This window comes from Staurois parvus, unplaced genomic scaffold (genome assembly GCF_062004578.1).
Source record: "Staurois parvus isolate SC_StPar_1 unplaced genomic scaffold, SC_StPar_1.0 ptg000070l, whole genome shotgun sequence".
In the NCBI taxonomy this organism is placed as follows: Eukaryota; Metazoa; Chordata; class Amphibia; order Anura; family Ranidae; genus Staurois; species Staurois parvus.
In genome coordinates, this window is record NW_028317866.1 from 1,376,561 (window position 1) to 1,390,565 (window position 14,005).

At 42.0% G+C, this 14,005-nt stretch overlaps 1 protein-coding gene across 5 annotated transcripts in view; it reads left to right on the forward strand.

The window, feature by feature from the left end:
- Nucleotides 1-14,005, forward strand: part of USP34 (ubiquitin specific peptidase 34) — a 244,271-nt gene that overhangs the window by 183,949 nt on the left and 46,317 nt on the right. For 4 of the 5 annotated variants that reach the window (XM_089669184.1, XM_089669187.1, XM_089669186.1 and 1 more), the window contains 4 exons: nt 7,772-7,857; nt 10,271-10,439; nt 10,521-10,595; nt 11,659-11,810. In XM_089669184.1, the coding sequence (XP_089525310.1) occupies nt 7,772-7,857; nt 10,271-10,439; nt 10,521-10,595; nt 11,659-11,810 (482 nt within the window). The remainder of the gene's footprint in view (nt 1-7,771; nt 7,858-10,270; nt 10,440-10,520; nt 10,596-11,658; nt 11,811-14,005) is intronic. The other variant, XM_089669185.1, reaches the window with a different exon arrangement.

Sequence of the window (14,005 nt, forward strand, 5' to 3'; positions counted from 1 at the left end):
TTTTAATAAACACACACTCACCTGTCCCAGGGTCCAGCGATGTGCTCACCCGTGCCGTCCCTTCTTTGCCTCTTTTTTCCCCGGCGCCAGTATCAAAACTGTGGACACCAGGCTGTGACAGCTTGCGGCTTCACAGCCAGGGTGCCCACTGCGCATGTGCGAGTCGCGCTGCACATCTTATTGGTCCAGCAGTCTTCTGGCATTTGTGAAGGCTCCCAGGAGACAGTGGGAGGAAGGAGGGGGCCGAAACCAGGTACCCGCTCCCCCCTTCCCCCCAAAAGGTGCCAAATAGAGCAGTGGAGGGAAGGAGGAGGCAAATGAGCGGAGCTTCCACTTTTGAGTGGAACTCAGCTTTAAGCTAATTTACTGTCAGCTGTCACTACTCCATAAATATTATGTATGAATCTTCCTTATTTCAACTTATCCATTTTTTAAAAGATCTTTGAATTAATTAAAGCGTAACCCCCAGCCTTACCTTCGATTTTGTGCGATTGTAAAGGCTCATCTCTTGTGCTGAAATGTCTTGCTTTGCTTTCACTGTATACTGTGAGCTTCTCACAATGTGCATTAGAAGCTGCAGTAAAATAGGTAAAGGCTTGATTTTTATGCCTGAAGAAAGTCAAATATCATCTAGCTCTTTTCTTCCCAGCCTGACTGTCCCTGATCCACCCTTGTCATCCATTGTATTTAAATTCCAATTTTCATAACTCTGCCCAAGCCTACTGCTTGTATGAGGGATGAGGGCTCTTGAGAGAAGTATTGAAGCAGGGTGCTGTGAAGTTTTCAGGAATGTATGTACAGCACCCTGTTGGCCCCTTTCAGCTCCAGGAAAAACTTCAGCCATAGAGGGACACAGGAATTCAGCAACTTTAGGGTTATACTGCAGCCTAAAGGAGGTTGGGACACTGGTAAACAGAAAAGTTGCAAGTAAGCCCTCATATAGCCCCTCCTTTACACAGCCTCACATTTTTGCTAGTGTTCTAGGAGGTTGAACATATTTTCTTCAGTGTTGCTGAAAAATGTCTTATTTTCAGTTACCTTCTCACTTCCTGGTATTTTATTCCTCTGTGACTTCAGTTGAGATTCTGGTGGTCTCTACAAATAGTAGCAACTATCCCTGTTGATGTTTCTTCAGTAGTAGCTCTACCCAGACCTCCTAGACTAGACGTGTGGGTCTAGCTTGGAGTGTGACATTCTGATACTGACCTCTGCAATGTGGCCCTTTCAAGACCTTGCTGTATAGTGTTTGCCAATGAGCACTTTCCATGTCAAGAGTCGTGGCACAGCCCTAGGTTTGATCCTGTCTCAAAAGGCCGGTCAGGATGAAGCACCGGCAGTTAACTCATGGTTTCCACCGTTAAGTATCTTTACAAATTTCTGCCACCTTCAGCTTTGCCACAATCAGATTTAAGGCTGAGGGATCAACCATGATATTGTTTTGGTGGAGTGCTGCTAGCTCTCTTTTCCTCCATTCATCCTGGAGGAAGTATCATCCTGAAGCTGCCCCTTCTCTGAAACAACACATGAGTCTCTGGACTGTTTCCACTGGCCACCCACAGTGACTTGGTCACCTCCAGCTACCTGAAACCCTCACCAGCTGCCCAAGTTTGTGAGTATTTGAGGCCTTGCCTTACTTTGGGACTAGTTTTATTACCACTGTATGTACACAACGGGTCTTCCATTAGGTACACGGGACAGTCTTGCTGCCTCAGCCTGTAAAGACAGCTTATACTCCCCTAGTGATTCTGAGGGCACTTACCCCCTATTTATACCCAAAAGGAACCAATGCTCGTAAACCCAAATCCTATAACTCCTGTTATCAGATCATTGTCGTCGGATTCTATCTTAGCTCTGTTCACTCTGGACTTATATATTATATTACAAATATTGGGGCACTCTGCCCATAGAGACTCCATGGCCTGCAGTGTCTGTACCCTAACCCTCCCGAGCCCCTAAATCTAACCAAGCCTGTGGCTGTTGTGTTACCATCTTTGGATTTCAACTCCCAACAGTCTTTTCTGGAGACCCTGTTTTTCAGACACCGCAGTCTCCTGCAACAGACTTGGATTATTAAAGGGTTGTTTCAAACTTCATTTATGCAGTACTTTACTACCTTGCACCTAGAAGAAGAAGGCCTGTTCCAGGCCTTTGGTCTTTTAGGGTTCCTACAGCTGCAAAGAACTCTACAAAGAAGAATTTTACACTTGTTATTTGAGTTATTCCTTTATAAGGACTGGAATTTCCCTGAAGGATCTTGTGCCCCAAGAAATTTTCCCTTTTAAGAGGGAGTTTTTAAATCGGTGGTCCGTTCTTCTCTGGATGCCACAGTGAATCCAGCCTAATAGGCATACCACCAAATAGGTTAAAGGTGTCCTCACCTTTTGGGATTTTACTGACAAACTGTTAATTCAAACTGAGATCCAAGTAGGGAATTTAACTGCTGTGGCTCTCCACCCTGTGTTTGTGGGTCATTGTAATTTACTGTTATGGAGCCGTCAAAGAAATATTCTGGAACCTTGTGATCTAGTTGTGAAGACTTGTTGCAAGCATCTAAACCCGGATGAGATTGATGTCCATGCAAATGGGTAGGCACTCTGGCTTGCTTGGATATATGGCTAGCATGATGATGCAGCCAGGAGTATCGGACTCCGTTATCCTTCGAGGGGTGTTGTCTCTTTGAACTTGCTCTGGACACAGCAATGCCATGGGTGGCCAGGGTGTGCTTCTGCCTCAATGCCGGAGGTCTGCGCCAGAATGTGAGGACCCTCCCCCCTCTTTCTCCTTTATCTTGTTCAGCAGTAGTAGAGATCTACTAACCTATCTGGCAAACCTTCTGCATGAAGGTTCACTACCACTTCTGCAAGTGGTGGGCCATTTGTACATCTGGATGGGTCCTTGAGTAGGTTGTCTCCCTAGCATTTGGGTGGTCAGGCCAGTCTCCAGACACACATGCTAAATCCTTGTGTCTGGCATCTCCTTCATCTGCCCCTTACCATGTTTCTGGTGTTACTGCATCCAGCAGTGTAGACTTCCTGGTTTGTCTGGGTTCCATACACCCTGGTACTCCTTGTTCCTTTCTTTGGTTCAGCGCTCCACTACAAAGTATAGAGGTGCTGTAAGATAATGCCAGGAGCAGTTAATTATTAGAATGTAATTTATTGTAACAGTTATTCTTACTATTACAATAAATGGCATTCTGAAAAAAAAACTAGAAGCACCTGGCATTATCTTATATCACCTCTATACTTTGCATTGGAGAATTGAGCTAACATTGGAATACTTAGGTCCTTAGCGCTATTTATGGTGGTTACCTCCTCAAAATGCAGAGCACCCAACCACTCTACCCTGGGTTCAATTTTAAGCTCAACCGGTTTCGTCACAAGTCTTGGGCCTCAGAGCCCACCAAGTTTTCATGAAAGCCCTCTTTCCAAGGATGGGCGGACATCTGTTATGGTTTACCTCTTTCTAGGTCACAAACTTCCCAGATCTGTGCTTTCAAAATGTTACAAAATAGAGTTTAAAAGTCTACCTCCTCTGCTTTTTTTCTCAAATCAACCAGAAATAGTCCAGGGCCATGGAAGTGGTTGTGCCAGTACCTCCACATTTTTATTCAAACCTGTTCATTGTAAGTTCAGCAGGGATATTAGTCTTATTCTGGACTTAAAATCCGTCAATAAATACTTTCAAATTCCAAAATTTCGCATGGAATCCGCAAGGTTGGTAATTCACTTTCTGAGACCAGGGGAATATAAGCCATCCATACACATTCAAGATGCCTTTCTGCACGTTCTTATTTAAACACTTCATCAGTGCTTTCTGTGCTTCGTAGTAGCAACAATCACTGCCCTTTGGCCTATCCTCTACAACCAGAGTGTTCATAAATGTCTTGGCACCTCTTCTTGCTCTTTTTAGTACTCAGGGCATCCAGGTCACAGGCTATCTAGACAACCTCCTTCTGAAGGTAAATAAAACATACCAATGCGCTACTATTCTTTTGTACAGGTAGCTACCAAGCACTGATATGTGTTCCCACACCAACAGCAAAGAACAAACTAAAAAAGTGCAGTGCTACCTTGTATTGACAAAATAAAGAACACCAACTGTAGTGCTTGTGTAATTATGTTTGGTGTATGTTGGTGGTGACCTACTGTATTACCCATTCCTCTCTCCCCTCTCCCCCCTCCCCTCTCTCCCCTCTCTCCCCTCTCCCCCTCTCTCCCCTCTCCCCCTCTCTCCCCTCTCCCCCCCTCTCCCCCTCTCTCCCCTCTCCCCCCTCTCCCCTCTCCCCCTCTCTCCCCCTCTCCCCCCCTCTCTCCCCCCCCGCCCCCCTTCCTCCCCGCCCTCTCTCCTCTCCCCCCCCCCTTCCCTCTCTCCTCTCTCCCCCCCCCTTCCCTCTCTCCTCTCTCTCCCCCCCCCTTCCCTCTCTCCTCTCTCCCCCCCCTTCCCTCTCTCCTCTCTCCCCCCCCTTCTCTCTCTCCTCTCTCCCCCCCCCCCCTTCCCTCTCTCCTCTCTCCCCCCCCCCCCTTCCCTCTCCCTCTCTCCCCCCCCCCCCTTCCCTCTCCCTAGAATCAAATAATAAATAAACTACTGGGACGCTTTACTCTGGAGTGATGAGGCCAAGATAAATGTTTTTGGAACTGATGGCTTCAAAACTGTATGGCGTCACAAAGGTGGAGGAGTACAAAGAAAAATGTATGGTGCCTACAGTGAAACTTGGTGGCAGTTTCCTTCTGTGGGGCTGCATGAGTGCTGCCGGGGTTGGAGAGCTGCATTTCATTGATGGTATCATGAATTCACAGTTGTACTGCTCTATATTGAAATAGAAGATGCTACCATCACTCCGTGCCCTTATTCGTCGTGCACTTTTCCAACATGACAATAATCCAAAACACACATCTAAGGCCACTGTTGCATTTCTGAAGAACAGGGTGAAAGTGATTCAGTAGCCAAGGATGTCTCCTGATCTGAACCCAATCTAACACCTATGGGGAATTCTGAAGAGACAAGTTGAGCATCACTCTCCATCCAGCATACAGGCTCTAAAGAGGCCGTTCTTGAAGAATGGAAAAAGATGTTGCAATATGTTGCCAACTTATTCATTCCATACTTAGAAGACTTGTTGCTGTCCTTACAAACCACGTAGGTCATACAAAATACTAGCTGTAGTAGTTTTTGCTGTGGGGTGTATTCATTTTTGCATCAACTAGTTTAGGAAAAAAATGAAGATTTTGTAATCCAAGTTATATTATTAACCTTACTTTCATGTAATGAGCTACACAAATGTTCTATATAACTCAGTTTTGTCAAAATTCGGGAAATTGTTCTTGTTTTTATTGAGATATTGATTCAAACCTTACTTTTCAATAGGGGTGTACTCTTAGATTGCTTTTTTGATTTATTGTTGCACATCTATGTCTATTGATGTATGAGGGTTGGAAGGACCGGTAGTAGGTCACCACCAACATACACCAAACATTATTACAAAGGCACTACAGCTGGTGTTATTTATTTTGGCAATATAAGGTAATGCTGCACTTTTTTAGGTGAATCTTCTCCTGAAGGACTTGTCTCCCTTTTGCCTATCAGCACACATCCACAGGACAGTTTAGGTGCTTCAGGCTTTTATCTGGGTGATCAGTTTAAAAATATCTACTCTTCAGCCTTCTCTTCACTTGGAGTACTTGGGTCTCGTCCTGGACACATGCCAAGCAAAGGTTTTCCTTCCAGAAAACAAATTTCTTTTCCTGAGAGCCCACGTCAGTAACTGTTCAAAGAGACATTCCACAATGAGATTCTCCATGAGAGTTTTATGCCTCATGTTAGCCATCTTTTGAGCCCATTTTCATTCAAGAACTCTCCAACACAGCATCTTGTCAACCTGGAACAAGCAGATCCTATCCAGCCAAGCAAAGAATTCCCCTATCTTGGTGAATCTCAAGCACAGCCTGAACAATACAAAAGTCTTTCCTTCCCTATCACTGGAATATGATGGCAATAGATGCCAGTTTTTCAAGCTTGGGGAGTGTTCCAGTCCACCACAGTCCAGGAAACATGGTCACCTGTGGACACCAAGCTCCCCATCAACATCCTGAAGCTCAAAGCAGTTCATATGACTCTGCAACACTGAACCCCTCCCCCTTCTGCAGGGAAATCCAGTCAAGGTGCAGACATTAAGGGAGTACCAGGAGTCTTGCAGCCTTGAAGGATCAAACCAGATGCTTTTGTTGATGGAAACTTAACTGTCCAGCAATCAGCCGCTATTGCCTGGATCAAGGAAAAATGGACCCTTCATCCAGGCATCTTCAATCTGATATGTTAGAAATGGGGAACTCTGGATGTAGAAATCTACCTCTGTTTTTAGCCAGGACCAAGGATCCTCTAACTTTAGCCTCCAATGTCATGACAATTTCCTGGTCTTGGTTCAGGTTAATCTTCTATTTCCCTCCAGTGCAAATTCTGCCGTATCTGCTCAATACGATAAAGCAATAGAGATGAACAGAGATTTCTCATTGCACTTAAACTGGTCCAGAAGAACCTGGTAGAAAGACATTCTAGCAACACTTCTAGCAGACAACCCCTGGCTTCTTCCCAACAGGCCAGTCCTGATATCGCAATGCCTTCTGTTCCATCATACTCCTCAGCCTCTGGCTTTAGGGTCTGTTCACACCACAATTTCTGCATTCCTGATGCGTTTCTGCATGCACAGTTTCATGTGTTTTTGATGCATTCCGGTCTGTTTTTGATGTGTTTATGGTGCATTTTTTCCCTCTTTTTTTTTTTTTTTTTTTTTCCCCCTCCTTTTTCATATCAATTCAGGAAAAATGGATTCCGGTGCATTTTCCATGCAATTTTTCTGCATTTCCTGAAGCTTTCCATACAAAAAGAATGCAGCATGTTTGCCTTTTGTTGACTGCGCTGCACTGGTGTAAACTAGGGCCATTGGAATACATGGAAAACACTGCATGCATTTTTCATTCAGATTAAAAATGCACTGGACTGCATCTGGTGTGAACCAGCCATTAACGGCATGGCTGTTGAAGCCCAGGTCTTAAAAGATAGAAGGATCTTTGTGTTTGTGATCTCTACCTTGCTAAAAGCAATAAAAGCCACTTTGCCTGGTTTGAACACAGACATTTAAATCCCAGAGATTATTCTATACTTCACATTCTGGCTTTCCCACAGCACATACCTCCTTTGACTATTTCTGTTGCCCATGCCAGCCGGTGTAGTGATCTGGGCATCTGAAAAATCTACTACACAGTACAGAAGCTGTGTAGCATCATAATGCTCACAATGATGAGCGGTCATGGGTCAGCACGGGCACGTTACTTCATTGACCAATGGGAATCTCTCTGAGCCGCTTCAGTGTGCCAAAAGAAAGGGTGTAGAAGAGCGTGGCTTTCAAATAGTCAGACTGTAAGGAGGTAATTGCAGTGGGGATGTGGGGAGGGTATAGCGAGTTATCGCACCTCATAATTTTGTAAATTGGTGTAAAGGTGCACTAACCCTTTATTATTGATATAATACTACTTGATCATTGACATCTTTTAAGATACAAACTTTGCTAGGATGTATAATAAACATTACAACCTTTAACCGTACACTTTTTATAAATACTGTACCGTGTTTATGCTATTGTAGTACAACAAAAAGTCCTTTTATAACAATTCTTTGAGTTATGTGTGCTTTTTTTTTTTTTTGCATTAAGTGCAAGATGTTTTGTTTCCAAACATTATTTTTTTTTTTCCTCATATTTGTGTGTTTGTAACAGATGTTCCAGCGTCTTTGCATACATGTTATTCAAAGGCTGAGATCTGCACATGCGCACCTCTATCTTCAGCCAGGCATGGAGGATGGGTATGTTTCCAATTTATTCAGTATTATCTTAGAACATATTTGGACCTGCCGATCTATGATTTTGCTCAGAGGGTCTATTTTCCACCATCTCCCTTTTTATCCTGCTGCACTTTTGTGGTTATAATTCAACTTACTGCTTAGCATCATTCTGTTGAAAATGGGGTGTAGATTTTACAAACAGGTTTTTGTACCTTAAGTCTATTTGTTCTCTGTACCTGCAGTGTTGTATAGTGTGATTCTCATCTCCTTTATATGACACGTTACCTTGGTCTAGTGCAGGAGTCCCCAAACTTGATAAACAAAAAGCCAGTGGTTGTAGAAAATGCCCCAGTGTCAGTGGGAGTAAACCATGCCTCAGCCTTGGTCTCAGTAGAAGGCTCCATTCAGTTGAAGGAACAATGCCCCACCATTGATGTCATTTGTCGGAATAGTGTCCCGTATTGGTAATGAACAGTACCCCATTGTTTTTTCATTGGTGTCCCTAAATAAATAGTGTCCCATTAGTGTTGTCAATGCAAGATATAGTGCCCCATCATTGGTCTCAGTGGTAGGTTCTTACCTTTCTGGGCTGCCTGTTGCTTGCTGTGGTTCCTGCTTTCCTCTACACAAATTCAGAATACAGAAGTATATGTGGGTAATTGCAGATTGAGCTACTGAGCATAGAATTTTTAGATTCTGCAAATCTGCATCCATTTCTTTTCTCTGCAGTGGTAAGTGGAGTGGATAGCGGGGGAGGGGAGTATTCAATGTCTTTTTTTGCATGGGTTCCCTTCTTGTACATTTTTGTGTCAACAAAGTTGCTTTAATGCATAATCTTGAAGCGGAACTTCACTCTCTCAATCAACATGGACTATTTCTAATCCTTATGCTGCTAGCATTAGGAAATAGATGGGAAACTATATCATATTTACTTGTTTTAACAATTTTTTACTTCCTGGTTTCCATGCCTAGGAAAATGATGTCATACATCCCATGAGTCTTGAGGAGAGGAGGGAGGGTTCTCAGCTCAGCCAATGCCTGACCTAGGGATAGATTGATTCTAGGAAGTAACTGCTACATGAATCATCTGCCCTTACTCAAGATGGCCACTGCCAGAAATGCCAGGAGTTGTTTTTCAAAATGATTTCTCAGCAATATAAAACAGAGACATAGATGGATAGAGGAGTTTGTTTTGAATATTAAAAATAAATTGTATGGCATTTTTGGTTCATAGTACTCAGTTCCACTTTAAGGAATTTACAGGCATATGGCCCAGGGAATGAGTAAACAATAATACTACATTGGTAGTAATGATCAATAAGATTACTTGTAGATCAATTTACAGTCTTTAACTCAAACAGAATCGCCTGTGGGAGACAAACTAAATTTGATGAGGAAAAGCCACGCTGTACTAACAAGTTGAGAAGACAGTTTAATGTAAAAGGTTTACAAAATCTATGACTGAGTACAGAAACACAACACGAGGTTGTCCTACAGCATCTCCAAGGTCTTTCATAGGTAGAAATTTCAAGGAAGACTGGTGTTTTTAGGTCTGCTGTCCAAGCACTTTTGCAGAACCGCAAAGAAAGACAACATTGAGCACTGAAAATGCAGTCGCCGTCCAAGGAAACTAGGCGCAGCAGATGGAAGACACATCATGATGACTATGCTTTCACAATCACATGTGCTGTGGCACCATTAAATAACACTTGGCAGGAACCAGAGGGACTTTGGTACACACCCATCTACAGTCTGAAGAAGTCTGATCTAAAATGGTCTTAATGGAAGATTTACAGCTAAAAGTTCATCCCTCCGACATGGAACTAAGGCCAAGTGACTCACTTATACGCAAAATGTTTGAAATATTTGGTGAAAATGTAAGGCAATTTGTTCACCAATGACTTTGAGGAATAGAAGAGGGATTAGTGTCTGCAGGCAACAGCTAAGGTTCTTTGCAGGTTTGGGGCTACGTTTCTGCATATAAAGTTGAGGATCTGGTCAGATTTATTGGTCTCTTCAATGGTGAAAGGTACAGGCAGATATCAGTCATGCGATGCTATCAGGGATCTGTTTGATCTCTTTCAAATTTTGTTCTGTAGGACAATGGCCCCAACATACAGTCAAAATCATAAAAAAAATTGTTGGCAAAAACATAGAACAAAATGTCCTAGAAGTGATATGGCCCCCACTTTTGTTTGATTTAAATTAAATATTGATTTAATTTAGGCTTTTTGTCTATGTATGTGGGTTGTTTAAAAAAACTATTCATTGCATTCTTTATGAAACCATCCTTGCTGTGCAGCATTTTTCAAGTGCCTAAATAATTACTGTGCGTTGTAGAAAATTTAACATGTAGAGAATCCTATTTAGGTTCAATGGTAGTAAATCTTTATTGTAATTGAAAACATACCAATGATTTTGCATTCATTTTCAGCTCTGATGACATGGATGGGCCTGTGGAGGACATAGGCAGCCGCTCTTGTGTTACTCGCTTTGTGAAAACATTGCTTTCTATCATGGAGCATGGTGTGAAGCCTCACAGTAAACATCTGACTGAGTACTTTGCCTTCCTTTATGAGTTTGTCAAGATGGGAGAGGAAGAGGTATTCATCTCTGTATACATATTTTAGTAGTATATTTATTTACAATGTGTTAAATGTTTAACTAAAATTCTTTTCTTTCAGAGCCAGTTTTTGCTGTCCCTACAAGCCATATCAACCATGGTACATTTTTACATGGGGACCAAAGGGCCTGAAAATGTAGGTAGCCCAATTATACTGCTATATGTATTTATTTAATCCTGTATATTTTTTTTTTTTATCTGTACTAGTAATTTACACAATTTGTGTCTGTTCTTTTGGATGGCCAGTTTAAAATGATGTGGTTTAGTAATGTTTTGATGAATTTAGTCATCAATATATTATGTAATATTTTAAAATATTTCAGTGTAAACAATTTTAGTAAGGCCCTGTTCACACTTGAGAGTTTTTGAGCTTGACGCTCAGAAGCCATCAACAAAGAAAATCCCATTCATTTCAGTGGCCCCTGTTTACTTTTGAACAAAATGTGTAGCAAAATTCCTGTCGCTCAAAAAAAATCTTACTTTTCAGGCAGATTGAGTGTTTCTGTCCCCATACACTTGAATGAAAAACACCTGAACAGCAAGAAATGATCGTTTTTTTGGTTTTTTTTTGGGGGGGGGGGGGGGGTTTCAAGTATTTTTAGCTCAATCAGCAACTCCCCGCCCCTTTTCTAGCATACTCCACACCTTATAAACACACATCTTGTGATTAAATAAAAAGAGAGTCTGCTTCTGAAAGCTGAGAAATTCATTGCTCTCATTTGTGGCCACCCCTGCATATATGATCCCATTATAAGAGCCGGGCAAGAACCACTAGAGCCTGGGAGGAAGTGGTAATGAACCAACAGCTACACTGCTCCCCAGATCAAGGAGAAAGGTACAGTACTTCTGTGTACAGCAGCCATGTGCTTGTTTTTGGTCTTCATTTTGTATGTGTCTAGGACACAGCTACACATGTTTCTATTGGCCACAGCAAAAATGCCTGAATAAATGCCTATATATTTGCAAATCTGCTCAAAAATGCCTGAAAAAAAAAGTTTTTTTGCAAATGCATATTTGCAAATGCATATTTAGCATGGCCATCTAGAGTGCAGCATATATCCTCTAGAAATATGGTATCATTAGTGCAGGGCCCAAAAAAAAAACAGCTGTATGACTATGGCACATTTCAGTGGTTTTTATATTGTTTCTGGTATGCCCCTCTTTGGAAGCATTTGAAAATAATATATAAATTCTTTTAGCCACAGGTTGAAGTGTTGTCTGAGGAAGAAGAAGGAGAAGAGGAGGAGGAAGAAGACATTTTGTCACTTGCTGAAGAAAAGTACAGGCCAGCGGCTCTTGAGAAGATGATCGCTCTCATAGCGTTCCTGGTGGAACAGTCTCGTTCTGAAAGGTAGGCTGATGACCTGTTGTAGACTATGGTACTGGGTACTCCAGCAGTTCAGAGTAGCACCACCCTTGCAGAAGAGTTGTGGCTTGATGGGCAGTTTGAACATGTATTTTCAAATGCATGCTATTGAGCATTTGTCTTTATTATTTATTTACAATTTAAATATGACCAGCCTCAGTGCCAGCCAATGAAAGTGTTCCCAGTAGCCGACTGGCATCAGCACAAGACATTGGCACAGTAGAGATTTCTTTAATGTTTTTTTGTAAAATGATTAGCATACTGAAGACAGACTTAGGCACTTAATTACCTTCTACAGGTTTTATAGGGGTGTTACCCTTCATATTAGGTTTTTCTTTTATATACAGAAGTAGTGGCCAGAATTTGTTTGGGATTCTCACCACTCTAGTAAGTAAAATAATGTCAGCGTTTAAGTCCACTTATGTATACAATATCAAATTTGAGTGGATTGGCCCTTTAATAGGGTAGTTTCCTCCCTGTTCCATTTTCAGGTTCTCACTCCGCAGTTCTGCTGAGCACCAGCAGGTCCTCCTCTTGCGGGACATGTGTACTGCTACCCAATTCATTCCTATAAGTAAACCCTACTCTGTTGATGGCTGGAGGCTTCTGTTAGTTTTAGCTCACCCATAGAAATAAATAAGGCTGTGCAGTAAGAAGGGGAGAATGTTTCCTTTGCAAAGGCTAAACGGTGCTGGGCAAAACGAGCAGATCTGCAACAGGAATTAAGGTAAGTATTAAACCAAGTGGGGTGCACTCAGGAGGGTGGGGGGGGGGTTACTTACTAAAGGGAAAGTTGTTCTTAAACCCCTCTCTACCAGCACTATTTATAGACAGCAGCTTGTGCAGACCCCTTTCGACTAGAATGCTGGAACCACCAGCTGAAGCGCACATCACATCCTGTGCTTCTGTTCATTCTACATACCATTCCATAGCAGCAAAGTAAAAAACACTAGTTTTGTGTTTGTCAGATTGGATGTTACATCATGTCACTTCCAGTCAATACAAAACAAAAAAAAGAGTAAAGAGTGTAAACAAAAATATAAAATACAGTGCTTGTATGTACTGTGCGTGTGTATATGTATGTATATACAAACAAAAGAAATAGACATGAGAATGCCTAAAGATTTGTAATTGCAACAATTTTCTGGGTGAAGTGGTGCATTATATCACAGAAAAGCAGGGGAGCCAACATTTTTGGCCATGACTATGTGTGTATATATGTGTGTGTATGTATGTATATATGTGTATGTATGTATATATGTGTGTGTATGTATATATACACACACGCATACATAATACATACACAGTGTATATGTGTACACACACACACAAAATTAGAATATCGTGCAAAAGTTAATTTATTTCAGTAATGCAACTTAAAAGGTGAAACTAATATATGAGATAGACTCATTACATGCAAAGCAAGATAGTTCAAGCCGTAATATGTCTTAATTGTGATGATTATGGCTTACAGCTCATGAAAACCCCAAATCCACAATCTCAGAAAATTTGAATATTGTGAAAAGGTGCAATATTCTCAGCTCAAAGTGTCCCACTCTAATCAGCTAATTAAGCCATAACACCTGCAAAGGATTCCTGAGTCTTTAAATGGTCTCTCAGTCTGGTTCAGTAGGAATCACAATCATGGGAAAGACTGCTGACCTGACAATTGTGCAGAAAACCATCAAACCATCCATAAGGAGGGAAAGCCTCAAAAAGTAAACTTTAATTAATAGAAAACTATGTGGATAAACAGACCCGGTCTGTTGCTCAGTGGTCCTAAGTCCTTTTTTCTGATGAGAGCAACTTTTGCATCTCATTTGGAAACCAAGGACCCAGAGTATGGAGGAAGAATGGAGAGGCACACACTGCAACATGCTTGAAGTCCAGTGTGAAGTTTCCACAGTCTGTGTTGATTTGGGGAGCCGTGTCATCTGCTGGTGTTGGTCCACTGTGCGTCATTAAGTCCAGGGTCAATGCAGCTGTCTACCAGGAGATTTTGGCGCATTTCATGCTTCCTTTCGTAGACGAGCTTTATGGGGATGCTGACTTCATTTTCCAGCAGGACTTGGCACTTGCCTACACTGCCAAAAGCACCAAAACCTGGTTCAATGACCATGGGATTACTGTGCTTGATTGGCCAGCAAATTTGCCAGACCTGAACCCCATAGAGAATCTAT